Below are 14,401 nucleotides of genomic sequence, written 5' to 3'. Positions count from 1 at the left end.
TTCAGAGTTAATCCAGACCAGGATCTGGTTCTGCTACAGCTTCAGAGTTAATCCAGACCAGGATCTGGTTCTGCTACAGCTTCAGAGTTAATCAGACCAGGATCTGGTTCTGCTACAGCTTCAGAGTTAATCCAGACCAGGATCTGGTTCTGGTTCTGCTTTGGAGTTAAGGGGCTTTTCACTGCATCTTCTCAACTCAACTTGACTCTTTTTTGGGACTCGACTCTCGACTCGACTTTTTTTGGTTTTCCATTAGCAAAACCTGGTACTTGGTACCTGGTACTATTTTTGGTATCACCTCCGTTTGGGTTCCAAGCGAGCTGAGGCAATACCAAAAGGTGACGTCAATGACGTTACTGTTGTTTTCTTCAGCGTTGCTATGGTAATTGGCTAGCTTATGGGGGTACTTTGTTACATTGGAAAACGAACACCAAAATCGAGTAGAGTTGAGTCAAGTTGAGCTGATACCATGCAATGGAAAAAAAAACCCAAATGTTGCCCCAGACCTGGGTCTTGATTTGGGGCCGCTGTGGGTTAACCGGCCCCAAACGCCCTCAACACAGATCTGCTCTGAAGGCGGATGCTATCCGGATTAGAATTGGAGGGAGAACGACAGCGCCCCCTTGCAGAGATTCCGGTGACACCAAGGTGTATTTTCATTGGTTTATGTTAAAGGGGGCGGGACCTCAACCAGTGGAAGGGTCGTGAATGGCCATATATATGTTTTTTTTATTATTATTTGTTTATTTTTGCTGTTTCGTTATATTCCGTTTATTTGTTTGTTTGTTTGTTTATCATGTGGTGATTGGTTGGTCATCTGTGAGCACATATACTCGCATATACATGTTGGAACGCCCCACTGGTATCTCATGGTGGCTGCAGTGGGGCCTGTTTGCACTGCATTCCAGTATTCCCATTTAAAGTACCCTTATACGTATATCTACCTGTATCCATTTGCACACTAGACTAGAACATTCTCTATGTTTTAATATTGCAGAATTTACAGAATTATTTTTGTCATATTTCTGTAACAAATTGTGGACCAAAGGTTCAGCGTTTAGAGTATCAGTCTTAATTTGGGTGATATTCACCTCAACAAGTATGGAAATATGCAGACGCGTGTTATTGTTGTTGTTTATCTGTCTGGACTCGTAGTTATGAAGGGTGGGCGGGTTGAGGTGTGGACAGGAAGAGGCGGGGCTTAGAGAGGAAGTCAGCCTTAAGGCTGTAGATTGTGTTTAGGTTTAGGTACTTCACCTAGTCGCACAGAGAGCAGCAAAAACGACCTCCTGCCCACACACACACGCACACAGACACACACACACACACACACACATACACACACACATCACTGTACAGAAAGAAAACCCAATAGACTCTCCTCCCATACACACACCCAGTCAGTCGGCACACATGTACCCCAAGTGAACACACACCTACCTTTGAAGGACCTGAGAGAGGGACTCTGAGACCGAACGGTACGCGCAGAGATCCACACACTCTCTGCTGGGCATCACAGACAGAGGAGGAGGAGGAGGAGGAGTGTTGAGATGAAGAGGACCACGGACAAGAGGATGAAGACAGACCCTCATACCAGGCTTTCAGAACTGAACTGACCCAGAGCCTGCTTAGTCTTTTATTTCCCCACGACTTGCCTCTCCGTCTTCGTCCCAATTCCACTTTTTTGCATCGCAAAAACAAAACAAAAGAAAACAAAAAAAGAGGAGGAAGAGTGAGTGAGTCCTGTAAATACTTGTAATACCTACTTCAGATATGATTTCACATCAGTGTGATGTTCTTCTTAAAATGCAGTATTGTTATGTTTTCCGTTGCTTGACAGAAACATTTTGAAAGGAAAGACTGAGGGGAAGGGGGGGGGGGGGGTTACCTTGTTGCCTGTTGAGGCCACTACAAGCAGTTAGCTTTGCTAGCACGCCGTCTCAACCTGCTTTAGAGATGGACAAAGATCCGCAACGCAACAAGGACGGAGGGGGCAGGCTAGGAATGGATGCTTCGTCAACAACTGCCCTCGTTGACAAGACTACAAGACTCAGTCATCGGCCCCTTGAGCGCGATTGGAAGACACAGTGGTCTGTTAGCAGACTGAAGCTTTAAGGGGCGGAGTTAGTGACTGAAGCTCCATGATTGGTGGAGAGAGAGCGTATAAAATAGGAGGGAGGGGGGGGTTCAAACTTTGAGTGGCCTTAGGAAAAACCTGTCTTATAACTAGTTATTCTTCTTCCCCACACTTTATCAGCCACTAATAGGCCCAGGGATTGTGGAAAGATTGAAAGTGTGTATGAATGGGTTTGTGTGAGTGCAGGAAAATGTGTTCATGGGTGAGTGTGTGTGTGTGTGTGTGTGTGTGTGTGTGTGTCTGTGTGTGTGTCTGTGTCTGTGTTCTTGCAGGCATCTGTGTGTGTTTGTATGTGTGCAGGCCTGTGTGTGTTCAAACATGCACGTGGCCGTGTGTGTGTGTGTGTGTGTGTGTGTGTGTGTGTGGTATGAGTTTCAGTGTGCAGAGGTCTTTGTGTGTGTGATTTCTTTACTTCCTCCACAATCCCTCTCTTGTACCTTTGTTCAGCTGGTTGGACTGTATCCTGTATTCTTGTGTCTTTGACCTTAGGAAATAAACATTGATCTTACTGTACTGTTCTTCGTAGCTGAGAAAAAAAAACACAAAGAAAAGAAAAAGAAAAATGTTCAACTGATGTAAAACAAAACTTATTGAACTTTCATTTTTTATTTCATTTTAATTTTTTCAATATTTTTTAAAAATGGTATGTAATTATTTTTCCACAGTATTACAGAAATAAAAAAGCACTGTTTTTATAAGACTTGTGAACGCGTCATCATTTCACACGAGGCTATCACTTTAACTTCCTGTGAACCTGAGAGAAAAGAAACCACCATAAAACACACCCAATATGAAGAGCTACTGCAGAAGGACCTAAATACTGTATAATCGCCAGTAGGCTACTCTCTTAAAGTGTGGTAGGCTACTTGTTTTGCTATTTGGTGATGTTTGCAATGTGCTAAATAGTGGATGTGAAGCTGTGTAAAAAATAATATAAAGACTGATATAAAGCCTAGATAATATACTAGTAACATACAGATAACATACAGTACAGTCCAAATACTGCATTGACAATATACAACATACAGTAGTCCAAATACTGCATTGATAATATACAACATACAGTACAGTCCAAATACTGCATTGATAATACAACGTATAGTCCAAATATTGCATTGATAATATACAACATACAGTATAGTCCAAATACTGCATTGACAATATACAAAATGCATACAATATAGACCATGTATAAATAATGTGAATCATAGGCCTTCTGTATTTTCAGTACTTTCCACATTTTCAAGTGACAGTAATATGGGCATCTGTATGAAGCCAACACTGCACTATACAGTGTTGAATTCTGGGGTATTCTGACTGTATTCTGATGTGTTCATCATAGTATGGGATAAGCTCTAAGCTCTGATATTACTGTAGGTGCACAAGTAGGCATGTTTACGTCAGAGAAGGCCTTGTAGCTCAGAACATCTAGATAACATGGGCCGTGGGCTGGAGCCATTGTATCTGGGTCAGAGCTGGGTTTTTCCACTTGATTGTTTACATGTATGATTCATGTCAGAATGTTTGTATAACTAATTTCGCTTAAGGATTTCTCGCTGAGACGGATCGAGAAGCCAACCGCATAGCATCACGCGCAAGATACTATGTGCCACGCTTGATAGCAATTCACACTACGAGGACTCTGTCAGTTTTACTGAGCTATGTTATTCACTTATTGTACCAGCAGTAAATCATCATTCAATCGCCGATCCTGATCCAGCCATCAAGCTTTATTGACCAACTTCAATTCAGACATTAGAACATTGAAACTGAAACACAACGCAAACCACTAAAGAATCCTACAACAGACACCTGTTTCTATAATGTTTAAGAATGAATGTTGCAAATGTGAAGTGATGAAGGACAGCAGTAGATGGCTGCTATGGGCCAGGGTGCAGTAATAGAGGACAGCAGTAGATGGCTGCTATGGGCCAGGGTGCAGTGCAGCAGATGGCTGCTATAGGCCAGGGTGCAGTACAGTAGATGGTTGCTATGGGCCAGGGTGAAGATGGCTGCTATGGGCCAGGGTGAAGATGGCTGCTATGGGCCAGGGTGAAGATGGCTGCTATGGGCCAGGGTGCAGTACAGTAAGATGGCTGCTATGGGCCAGGGTGAAGATGGCTGCTATGGGCCAGGGTGCAGTACAGTAGATGGCTGCTATGGGCCAGGGTGAAGATGGCTGCTATGGGCAGGGCACCCTCGAGTGTCGTGGCGCATGCCAGGAGGTGCCACGGAATAGTCCAAGGCACTACTCCCCTCAGTTTAGGGGTAGGATGAGGGTTGAGGGGGTTAGGGTTAGGATTAGGGTAAAGGCACTACTCCCCTCAGTTTAGGGGTAGGGTGAGGGTTGAGGGGGTTAGGCTTAGGGTTAGGATTAGGGTAAAGGCACTACTCCCCTCAGTTTAGGGGTAGGGTGAGGGTTGAGGGGGTTAGGCTTAGGGTTAGGAATAGGGTAAAGGCACTACTCCCCTCAGTTTAGGGGTAGGATGAGGGTTGAAGGGGTTAGGATTAGGAATAGGGTAAAGGTAGTGCCTTTTAGGCTGTGCTGCCTGGAAGGTGCCGTTGGGGGCAAAAAACACCATTGAGCGTGCATGGAGTACAAATATGGCACAAAGGAAGTTGAGAGTAAAAAGTAAAAAAAAAAAAAAAAGGATGGAAAAGAGATATCAGGGGTGCTGTCACTGTGAGCCAGAACAGTTTGGGACCCCTAGGCTACAGCCTTTTCATGAGCCTGATAATGAGGAGCGGTTGCTTTGCCTGGTGGTAGTTTGGGCTTGTAGGCTACACATCTGCAGGTAGCAGTTAGATTCACCAGCCATTTTAGGAAAAGGCAATGGGACCTCTCCAGGTTGGTCCAGAAAAGGCTATGTGGTGGAGGATCTCATCCTGGCTATGTGGCCTCGCCATCCTAAACTGCTGCTCTCTGCTACAGTGGCATCCGCTACAGCAGATGGCAGCATTGTCACCGCGGACTGAATTCTTGCGTTATAAAACCTAGATGGTGCGCATGCGTGTTAGAGTCCAGTGTGCAGGACAGTGTAAAGATGGCGGCGACTCTACTGAGGTCGCTTAGCAAACTCGGACGTCCTTCAGCTGCAATTTTAAACCATAATGCTGTGAGTCCGGGATGTATGGTCCTGCAGAACAGGTAAATGCTTCCACGTGATGTTATCTGTCACTTTAAGCAGTTTTTCGCGCATCCGCTGGACGTTAGAGACAAATACACTTTTGACAGTGAGCTGTGCGTGTCAGACCGCTAGCTAGCATTTAGCCGACTTGCGTGCTAGTATTCCGGTGGCAGGAGGCTAGCAAAACACTTCGCAACTGGCGTCATTCCTTGAGTTAGATTAAAGTCTCTCTGGCAAGAGCACTGTTTAGTAGCACAGAGAACAGATCGGCTTTGTATCAGGCCAGTGACTTGTGTTCTACCTTTAAACGGTGTCTGAATGCCCCACCAGACAGCTGACCTGTGATGTGTTGTAACGTAGCATAGCTAGGCTAGTTTGGAGTTCCAAGCAGTCGGCTAAATAGCCGGTTAAGTTGGTGTTTTTTTAAGTTATGATACCAGAGAGGGAGGACGATACTCTCAGAAGGACCTGACATGCCTGACAACATGTCTTAGATGTGAGGTAGTGTGCTGTATCCGCATTGATCTCACCCAACACTACGTGTTGACACCTGTGTTGTTGTTAGATCTTGACAGGACGTTTGTGTAACGGCATCTTAATGCCGTAGTGCAAAGCAGGTGACGCAAGCGAGGCTGGACGTGGATGTTATCAAACTTGCATGCGACTTATGAGAAACACCAGTGTTCTTGTTGACAACATTTTGCAGATCTCTATGGCAACATTCCGATACAGACAACAAGATGGAGAAATTTAAGTTAACAATCTCCGAGACAAGTTCCAATGTCAGATGTGTGTGTGTGTGTGTGTGTGTGTGTGTGTGTGTGTGTGTGTGTGTGTGTGTGTCCTTCTAGGCATAAGCAGTGGCAGCCCGATGTGGAGTGGACAGAGCAGTTTGCGGGTGCTGTCATGTACCCCAGCGCCATCAGTGAGAAGTGGGTGCCCCCTCCATGGAACGGTGAGACAGCTGTTTCCTACACACACACACACACACACACACACACACACACATTGTCGTCTCACACATGTGTTGTTTATACACACACACACACACACACACACACACATACACACGTCATCTTCTCACACATGCAGTATGTTTTTTACACACGTCTACACACACACACGTCTTCTCCGGGGATGGAAATTAAATGTTTTGTCCACCTACCACTGTGGATGGTGGATTCTGAAATCTATCAGCCACTCAACTTTGTTATCAGCCACTAGAGATGTGATGGTATAAAACAATTGATCTCACCAATGAATGTTGCTACATTGGTGATGATGGACAGATCTCATAATTGGCCTCCATGCCCAGTAGCTAACAAAACTAAGGTCAACAGAAGAGCATTCTTGTGACGTAGTGTCATCAAAGTGGTGTGGCTCCTTTAAGATACCCCGTTCTTGTGGCGTCTGGAGCATCCTGTAATGGTCCAACTACTCACATTCAGGCGAAGCACTGCTACTTGGGCGGAGGGATCTGCAGCACCTGAAGAGCGCTGGTACTACCTCTTCTAACCCCAAGGAGCAGTGCTTTGCCTGAATCACTCCGCCCAAGGAGCAGTGCTTCGCCCGAATGTGAACTAAGTACCAAGTATGTAGATGCTTAAAAAAACCCCGCTGTGCCTCATTTGATATTGTTATTTGTACACGTTTTAAAGGGCCGTTCACACCAAGATAACTATACGATACGATCGTATAGTTATCGTCACAACTGTAACAACTGTACAACTGTAACGATAACTATAAACAAATATTGCTCTCATTAATATGAATGACAGCGTTAACGCGTAAACTATAACGATAACGACATGAAATACGATATCGTTGTTGATCACTTTTTAGAGCGATTTTGAGAACGATAAAAAGCTAACAGCCAATTAGAACCCATAATATTCTAGCCATCACATTAATTAACATGAAGAGAGAATTTTCTTATCGTTGGCCAGTGTGGGTGCTTTTATCGTTATGGTTATAGTTATCGTTATTGTTTTTGGTGTGAATGCTACTTAACTCTGTAAGCTAACACTTGGCAACACAGTTAAAGGGTCACTGCACCCTAAAATAGGTTTTTTGAGCTGTTGATTGATTGAAAATACTCATAAGTGGTGAACTGTACTATTACCAGGGTTAATATTGACAAAAATCGTGTTTCTCGACAAAAGTAACATTTCGTCTGATTTTGTATTGGAGATATTGCTCTCTCGCGCATACTACCGTTTGAAAACATGCCATGGCATGTTGGTCCAAAATACTATTGGAATGCTGACATTGTCCTGCACTTCTAGTCCGACACTACGTCACCGGGTCGTTACAAATTAGGACTGAAACGCCCCAACACCTGCTGCCCTGATTAGCCTACCTGTGATAAGCCATGTCTGCAGCACTCATTCCCAGATTGACACGAAATCACCATGGTTGATTGGTTGCAGCAGTGCTGCACTCTCTCTCCAAAATTTCAGAACGTCTCGCCCATTTTGAAAGCCGTTTTCAGAAATGTGAAGTGGGTGGAGTTATGGGGTGAAGTGACTCTTTAATAAGCTTAAGTCCCAAAAAGTGTGCGTGTTCCTTCAAGTCTGCCCAAGAGGTATTAAGGCACTCTCTCGTAGGAAACCGCACCACAGAGTAGTAGATGACATTTGCTGAGTTATCCCTGTCTCCTTCAGCGTGTGTGTGTGTGTGTGTGTGTGTGTGTGTGTGTGTGTGTGTGTGTGTGTGTGTGTGTGTGTGTGTGTGTGTGTGTGTGTGTGTGTGTGTGTGTGTGTGTGATATACTGTGGGGTGGTGGTAGTGTAGTGGTTAAGGAGCTGGACTAGCGTGCAGGTGTGTGTGTGTGTGTGTGTGTGTGTGTGTGTGTAGGATGGTGGTAGTGTGTACATGTTGTAAACGGACTCTTCTCATGCCCCCCCCCCAGATAAGGACCCCCCCTCGGATAAGGGTGTGGCCAACCTGACCATCAACTTCGGCCCTCAGCGTGCAGTAGTGTGTGTGTGTGTGTGTGTGTGTGTGTGTGTGTGTGTGTGTGTGTGTGTGTACATGTTGTAAACGGACTCTTCTCATGCCCCCCCCCCAGATAAGGACCCCCCCTCGGATAAGGGTGTGGCCAACCTGACCATCAACTTCGGGCCTCAGCGTGCAGTAGTGTGTGTGTGTGTGTGTGTGTGTGTGTACATGTTGTAAACGGACTCTTCTCCTGCCCCCCCCCCCCAGATAAGGACCCCCCCTCGGATAAGGGTGTGGCCAACCTGACCATCAACTTCGGCCCTCAGCGTGCAGTAGTGTGTGTGTGTGTGTGTGTGTGTGTGTGTGTGTGTGTGTGTGTGTGTGTGTGTGTACATGTTGTAAACAGACTCTTCTCATGCCCCCCCCCCCCCCCCCAGATAAGGACCCCCCCTCGGATAAGGGCGTGGCCAACCTGACCATCAACTTCGGCCCTCAGCGTGCAGTAGTGTGTGTGTGTGTGTGTGTGTATATGTACATGTTGTAAACAGACTCTTCTCATGCCCCCCCCCCCCCCCCCAGATAAGGACCCCCCCTCGGATAAGGGCGTGGCCAACCTGACCATCAACTTCGGCCCCCAGCATCCCGCTGCTCACGGCGTGCTGCGCCTGGTGCTGGAGCTCAGCGGCGAGTCCGTCAAGAAGTGCGACCCGCACGTGGGCCTGCTGCACCGCGGCACCGAGAAGCTCATCGAGTACAAGACCTACCTGCAGGTGCGTCGCCACGCCAACGACCCCCCGACCCCCGACCCTGCCACAGGAGCACCGCCTGTAGGCGTCTCTTGAGTGTTGCCACTAGAGACAAGAACGTCGTTATCGTTATTGGTGAACTGCTCGTGTCATGGTATAGGACAGCTGTTATGATGTAGCGTGTCATGGTATAGGACAGCTGTTATGATGTAGCATGTCATGGTATAGGACAGCTGTTATGATGTAGCATGTCATGGTATAGGACAGCTGTTATGATGTAGCATGTCATGGTATAGGTTATGATGTAGCATGTCATGGTATAGGACAGCTGTTATGATGTAGTATGTCATGGTATAGGTTATGATGTAGCATGTCATGGTATAGGTTATGATGTAGCATGTCATGGTATAGCGGCAGCTGTTATGTACATATATAGCATGTCATGGTATAGGACAGCTGTTATGAACATATATAGCATGTCATGGTATAGGACAGCTGTTATGATGTAGCATGTCATGGTATAGGTTATGATGCAGCATGTCATGGTATAGGACAGCTGTTGTGTACATATATAGCATGCCATGCTATAGGACAGCTGTTATGAACATATATAGCATGTCATGGTATAGCGGCAGCTGTTATGAACATATGCAGCATGTCATGGTATAGCGGCAGCTGTTATGAACATATATAGCATGTCATGGTATAGCGGCAGCTGTTATGAACATATATAGCATGTCTTGGTATAGCGGCAGCTGTTATGAACATGTATAGCATGTCATGGTATAGGACAGCTGTTATGAACATATGCAGCATGTCATGGTATAGGACAGCTGTTATGTCTGCATATATAGCATGTCATGGTATAGGACAGCTGTTATGTCTGCATATATAGCATGTCATGGTATAGGACAGCTGTTATGTCTACATATATAGCATGTCATGGTATAGGACAGCTGTTATGATGTAGCATGTCATGGTATAGGTTATGATGCAGCATGTCATGGTATAGCGGCAGCTGTTATGTACATATATAGCATGTCATGGTATAGGACAGCTGTTATGATGTAGCATGTCATGGTATAGGACAGCTGTTATGATGTAGCATGTCATGGTATAGGACAGCTGTTATGATGTAGCATGTCATGGTATAGGTTATGATGTAGCATGTCATGGTATAGGACAGCTGTTATGATGTAGCATGTCATGGTATAGGTTATGATGTAGCATGTCATGGTATAGGTTATGATGTAGCATGTCATGGTATAGCGGCAGCTGTTATGTACATATATAGCATGTCATGGTATAGGACAGCTGTTATGAACATATATAGCATGTCATGGTATAGGACAGCTGTTATGAACATATATAGCATGTCATGGTATAGGACAGCTGTTATGAACATGTATAGCATGTCATGGTATAGGACAGCTGTTATGTACATATATAGCATGTTATGGTATAGGACAGCTGTTATGTCTACATATATAGCATGTCATGGTATAGGACAGCTGTTATGTCTACATATATAGCATGTCATGGTATAGGACAGCTGTTATGTACATATATAGCATGTCATGGTATAGGACAGCTGTTATGTCTACATATATATAGCATGTTATGGTATAGGACAGCTGTTATGTACATATATAGCATGTCATGGTATAGGACAGCTGTTATGTCTACATATATATAGCATGTTATGGTATAGGACAGCTGTTATGTACCTATATAGCATGTCATGGTATAGCGGCAGGGTTATTGTTGAATAAATGTGACCTTTTAGAGAACAGACTTTGTGTGGGTGTGAGCAAGGGAGACCAGACATACTGATATCGTCATCGTACATATATCTTCCAAAACACCTTGTGTGTGTGTGTGTGTGTGCATGCGTGTGAAGAGGCAGTGATCATCTAGGTCTTGACCTTTTGTCAGTACATAAGGTGATTAGAGTCGTTGACGGAAATGTTGACGCCATGACGGAGAAGTCAGAGGAGAAGTGCTGCAGATGAGAACACTGATGTGTGTGTGTGTGTCACACTGATTGCTGCTTGGCTTTAGCTCAAGTGCAGTTCAGACCAAATGCAACTGGTCTACATGAAATCAGACTTTTTTTTAGCTCCTGCGAGCACCCAAAGGAAAGAATATCTGGGAGTGTGTGTGTGACACCTTCACAGAGTTACTTTTCCCAGCCCACAGGTGATAGTTTTCCACTTAGATCAGGGGGATGTGATGTCACGCCAAATTGACAGGAAAATGAAAACGACACACAAAAAATAGCTAATGAAATTTTCTAACGACCTTGTGTGACGGTCAGTGAAAAGATGTAGTGCCACCTGTGTGTGTGATGTTGTAACACTTCCTCTCTCTCTCGGTGTGTGTGTGTGTGTGTGTGTGTGTGTGTGTGTGTGTCTGTGTGTGTCTGTGTGTGTCTGTGTGTGTCTGTGTGTGTCTGTGTGTGTCTGTGTGTGTGTGTGTGTGTGTGTGTGTGTGTCTGTGTGTGTGTGTGTGTGTGTGTGTGTTTGCAGGCCTTGCCCTACTTTGACCGGCTGGACTACGTGTCCATGATGTGTAATGAGCAGGCGTACTCTCTGGCCGTGGAGAAGCTGCTCAACATCCAGGCACCGCCCAGAGCCCAGATGATCAGAGGTACACACACACACACACACACACACACACACACACACACACACACACACACATACGCCCAGAGCCCAGATGATCAGAGGTACACACACACACACACACACACACGCACACACACACACAAACCCAGAGCCCAGATGATCAGAGGCACACACACACACACACACACACCCAGAGCCCAGATGATCAGAGGTACACACGCACGCACGCACGCACGCACGCACGCACGCACGCACGCACGCACGCACGCACGCACGCACGCACGCACGCACGCACGCACGCACGCACGAACGCACGCACGCACGCACGCACGCCCAGAGCCCAGATGATCAGAGGTACACACACACACACACATACGCCCAGAGCCCAGATGATCAGAGGTACACACACACACACACACACGCACACACACACACAAACCCAGAGCCCAGATGATCAGAGGCACACACACACATATGCAGTGTTTCCCACACATAGACAAATTTGTGGCGGTGCGCCACAGATTCAGCACCGGCCGCCACATATTGCGTTTCGTTATTGTTTTATTTATTTATTTATTTATTTATTTTTATTTTGAAACGCTATTGAAAAACACGCAGCATTCGTAAAGCTGAATTTCCTTTCCCTGCGCTCCCTCTCTGTCACTCGCGCGTCTGTCTCTCATACACACAAACACGCACAGCCCCTACCCTCCGTGCACACCGCGGCTGTCTGTCTCCATGAAAACCAACGAGATCATCGGTGGTCGCACTGATGCACCTGACGCTGCTCGGGTAGAAGCATAAAGTTCTCCCGCAACTTTTGCAGTCTATACGTGCAACTTAATTACCAAACAGTACAAGTAAACTCATTCTCCTTGGCCCGCTATCTGCGCGCTCAATGGACAGCCGCCCTCCACATGCACATTTAATCCAAATAAAACATTCACAATCGTGGGCGCATTGACGCACAGAAGACGACTAGCTAAATTACTGTTATATTTGGTTAGCATCATTAGTAGGCTATGCTACAGACATTTGATTAAAACTCTTGCATTCAAGTTGACTGACCAACAATGTTTTTCAACTCCAAGATTTAAAGGGCCTGTCCCAAGGAGAAAAAGTATTAGCTTACCTTGAAACTTAAACACATGTGGGGAAACTGAACAGTCCAACCAGTAGAGTATGATAAGCTTAGCCTGCTATGTTTACAATATTTCGAGGCTTCAACCAGACAGCTGAATTTAAGAAGTGGAGTTGTAATATGAATAGTAGGCTATAATCTGCATAAAGTTTGCTGTTATGAATATCAGAAATGTCAGTATAGGCCTATATAATGTAAATAATTGCATAATGTGTGTGTGTTTCAAATAAAGACAAGCTTCACATCTTGGTAAAAAAAAAAAAAAACATTATATGAAAGGGGAGCGATAAAAAGGCGATGCAATGAAAAATATGGGTGCACCCCCCCCCCGTCAGATATGGGGCGACCACCACACATTGCCTTCTACTCTGTGGGAAACACTGCACACACACACAAACCCAGAGCCCAGATGATCAGAGGCACACACACACACACACACACACGCCCAGAGCCCAGATGATCAGAGGTACACACGCACGCACGCACGCACGCACGCACGCACGCACGCACGCACGCACGCACGCCCAGATCCCAGATGATCAGAGGTACACACACACACACACACACACACACACACACACACACACACATGCCCAGAGCCCAGATGATCAGAGGTACACACACACACACGCCCAGAGCCCAGATGATCAGAGGTACACACACACACACACACGCATGCACGCACGCACGCACGCACGCACGCACGCACGCACGCACGCACGCCCAGAGCCCAGATGATCAGAGGTACACACACACACACACACACACACACACCCAGAGCCCAGATGATCAGAGGTACACACACGCACACGCACACGCACACGCACACGCACGCACACACACACACACACACACACACACACACACACACACACGCCCAGAGCCCAGATGATCAGAGGTACGTACAGTACACACACACACACACACACACACACACACACACACGCGCCCAGAGCCCAGATGATCAGAGGTACACACACACACACACACAGAGCTCAGATGATCAGAGGTACACACACAACTACACCCAGAGTCCAGATGATCAGAAGTGTACACACACACACACACACACACACACACACACACACACACACACACACACAGAGCACAGATGGTCAGAGGTACACACACAACTACACCCAGAGTCCAGATGATCAGAAGTTTACACACACACACACACACACACACACACATTCACTGCACCCAGAGCCCAGATGATCAGAGATACACACACACACACACACTCAAAACACTACCCTACATGCCTCTCGCCATGGCAGCACATTGCCTTACACACCTTTTACCATGGCAACGCACTACCTTTCTAAATGATCATCCCTCCCATCATCTCCAAATGTGATCGCCCTCTGTGTGTGCGTGCGTGCGTGCGTGCGTGTGTGTGTGTGTGTATATGTGGTTGTCATCCCTCCATCATCTCCCAATGTGATGGCGCTCTGTGTATGTGTGTGTGTGTGTGTGCGTGTGTGTGTGTATGTGGTTGTCATCCCTCCATCATCTCCCAATGTGATGGCGCTCTGTGCCCTGGGGTTGCCATGGTGAGAGGCTGGCACTCCGCTGAGCCACATTTGAGGTTAATCCGGCCTGATCCCCACTCCTGGCCCCTGTGTGTGTGTGTGTGTGTGTGTGTGTGTGTGTGTGTGTGTGTGTGTGTGTGTGTGTGTG

At 46.3% G+C, this 14,401-nt stretch overlaps 1 protein-coding gene across 1 annotated transcript in view; it reads left to right on the top strand.

The window, feature by feature from the left end:
* Positions 1-5,159: 5,159 nt before the first annotated feature.
* The window catches only part of ndufs2 (NADH:ubiquinone oxidoreductase core subunit S2), a 15,377-nt gene continuing 6,135 nt past the window's right edge, over positions 5,160-14,401 (top strand). Inside the window, exons 1-4 of the mRNA XM_062516619.1 lie at positions 5,160-5,285; positions 6,117-6,220; positions 8,784-8,974; positions 11,479-11,599. Coding sequence (XP_062372603.1) covers positions 5,182-5,285; positions 6,117-6,220; positions 8,784-8,974; positions 11,479-11,599 — 520 coding nt within the window. The 5' untranslated portion in view covers positions 5,160-5,181. The remainder of the gene's footprint in view (positions 5,286-6,116; positions 6,221-8,783; positions 8,975-11,478; positions 11,600-14,401) is intronic.

The sequence above is a fragment of the Sardina pilchardus genome, chromosome 16 (genome assembly GCF_963854185.1).
Source record: "Sardina pilchardus chromosome 16, fSarPil1.1, whole genome shotgun sequence".
Classification (NCBI taxonomy): domain Eukaryota; kingdom Metazoa; phylum Chordata; class Actinopteri; order Clupeiformes; family Clupeidae; genus Sardina; species Sardina pilchardus.
This window is presented reverse-complemented; position numbering and strand designations above follow the sequence as displayed.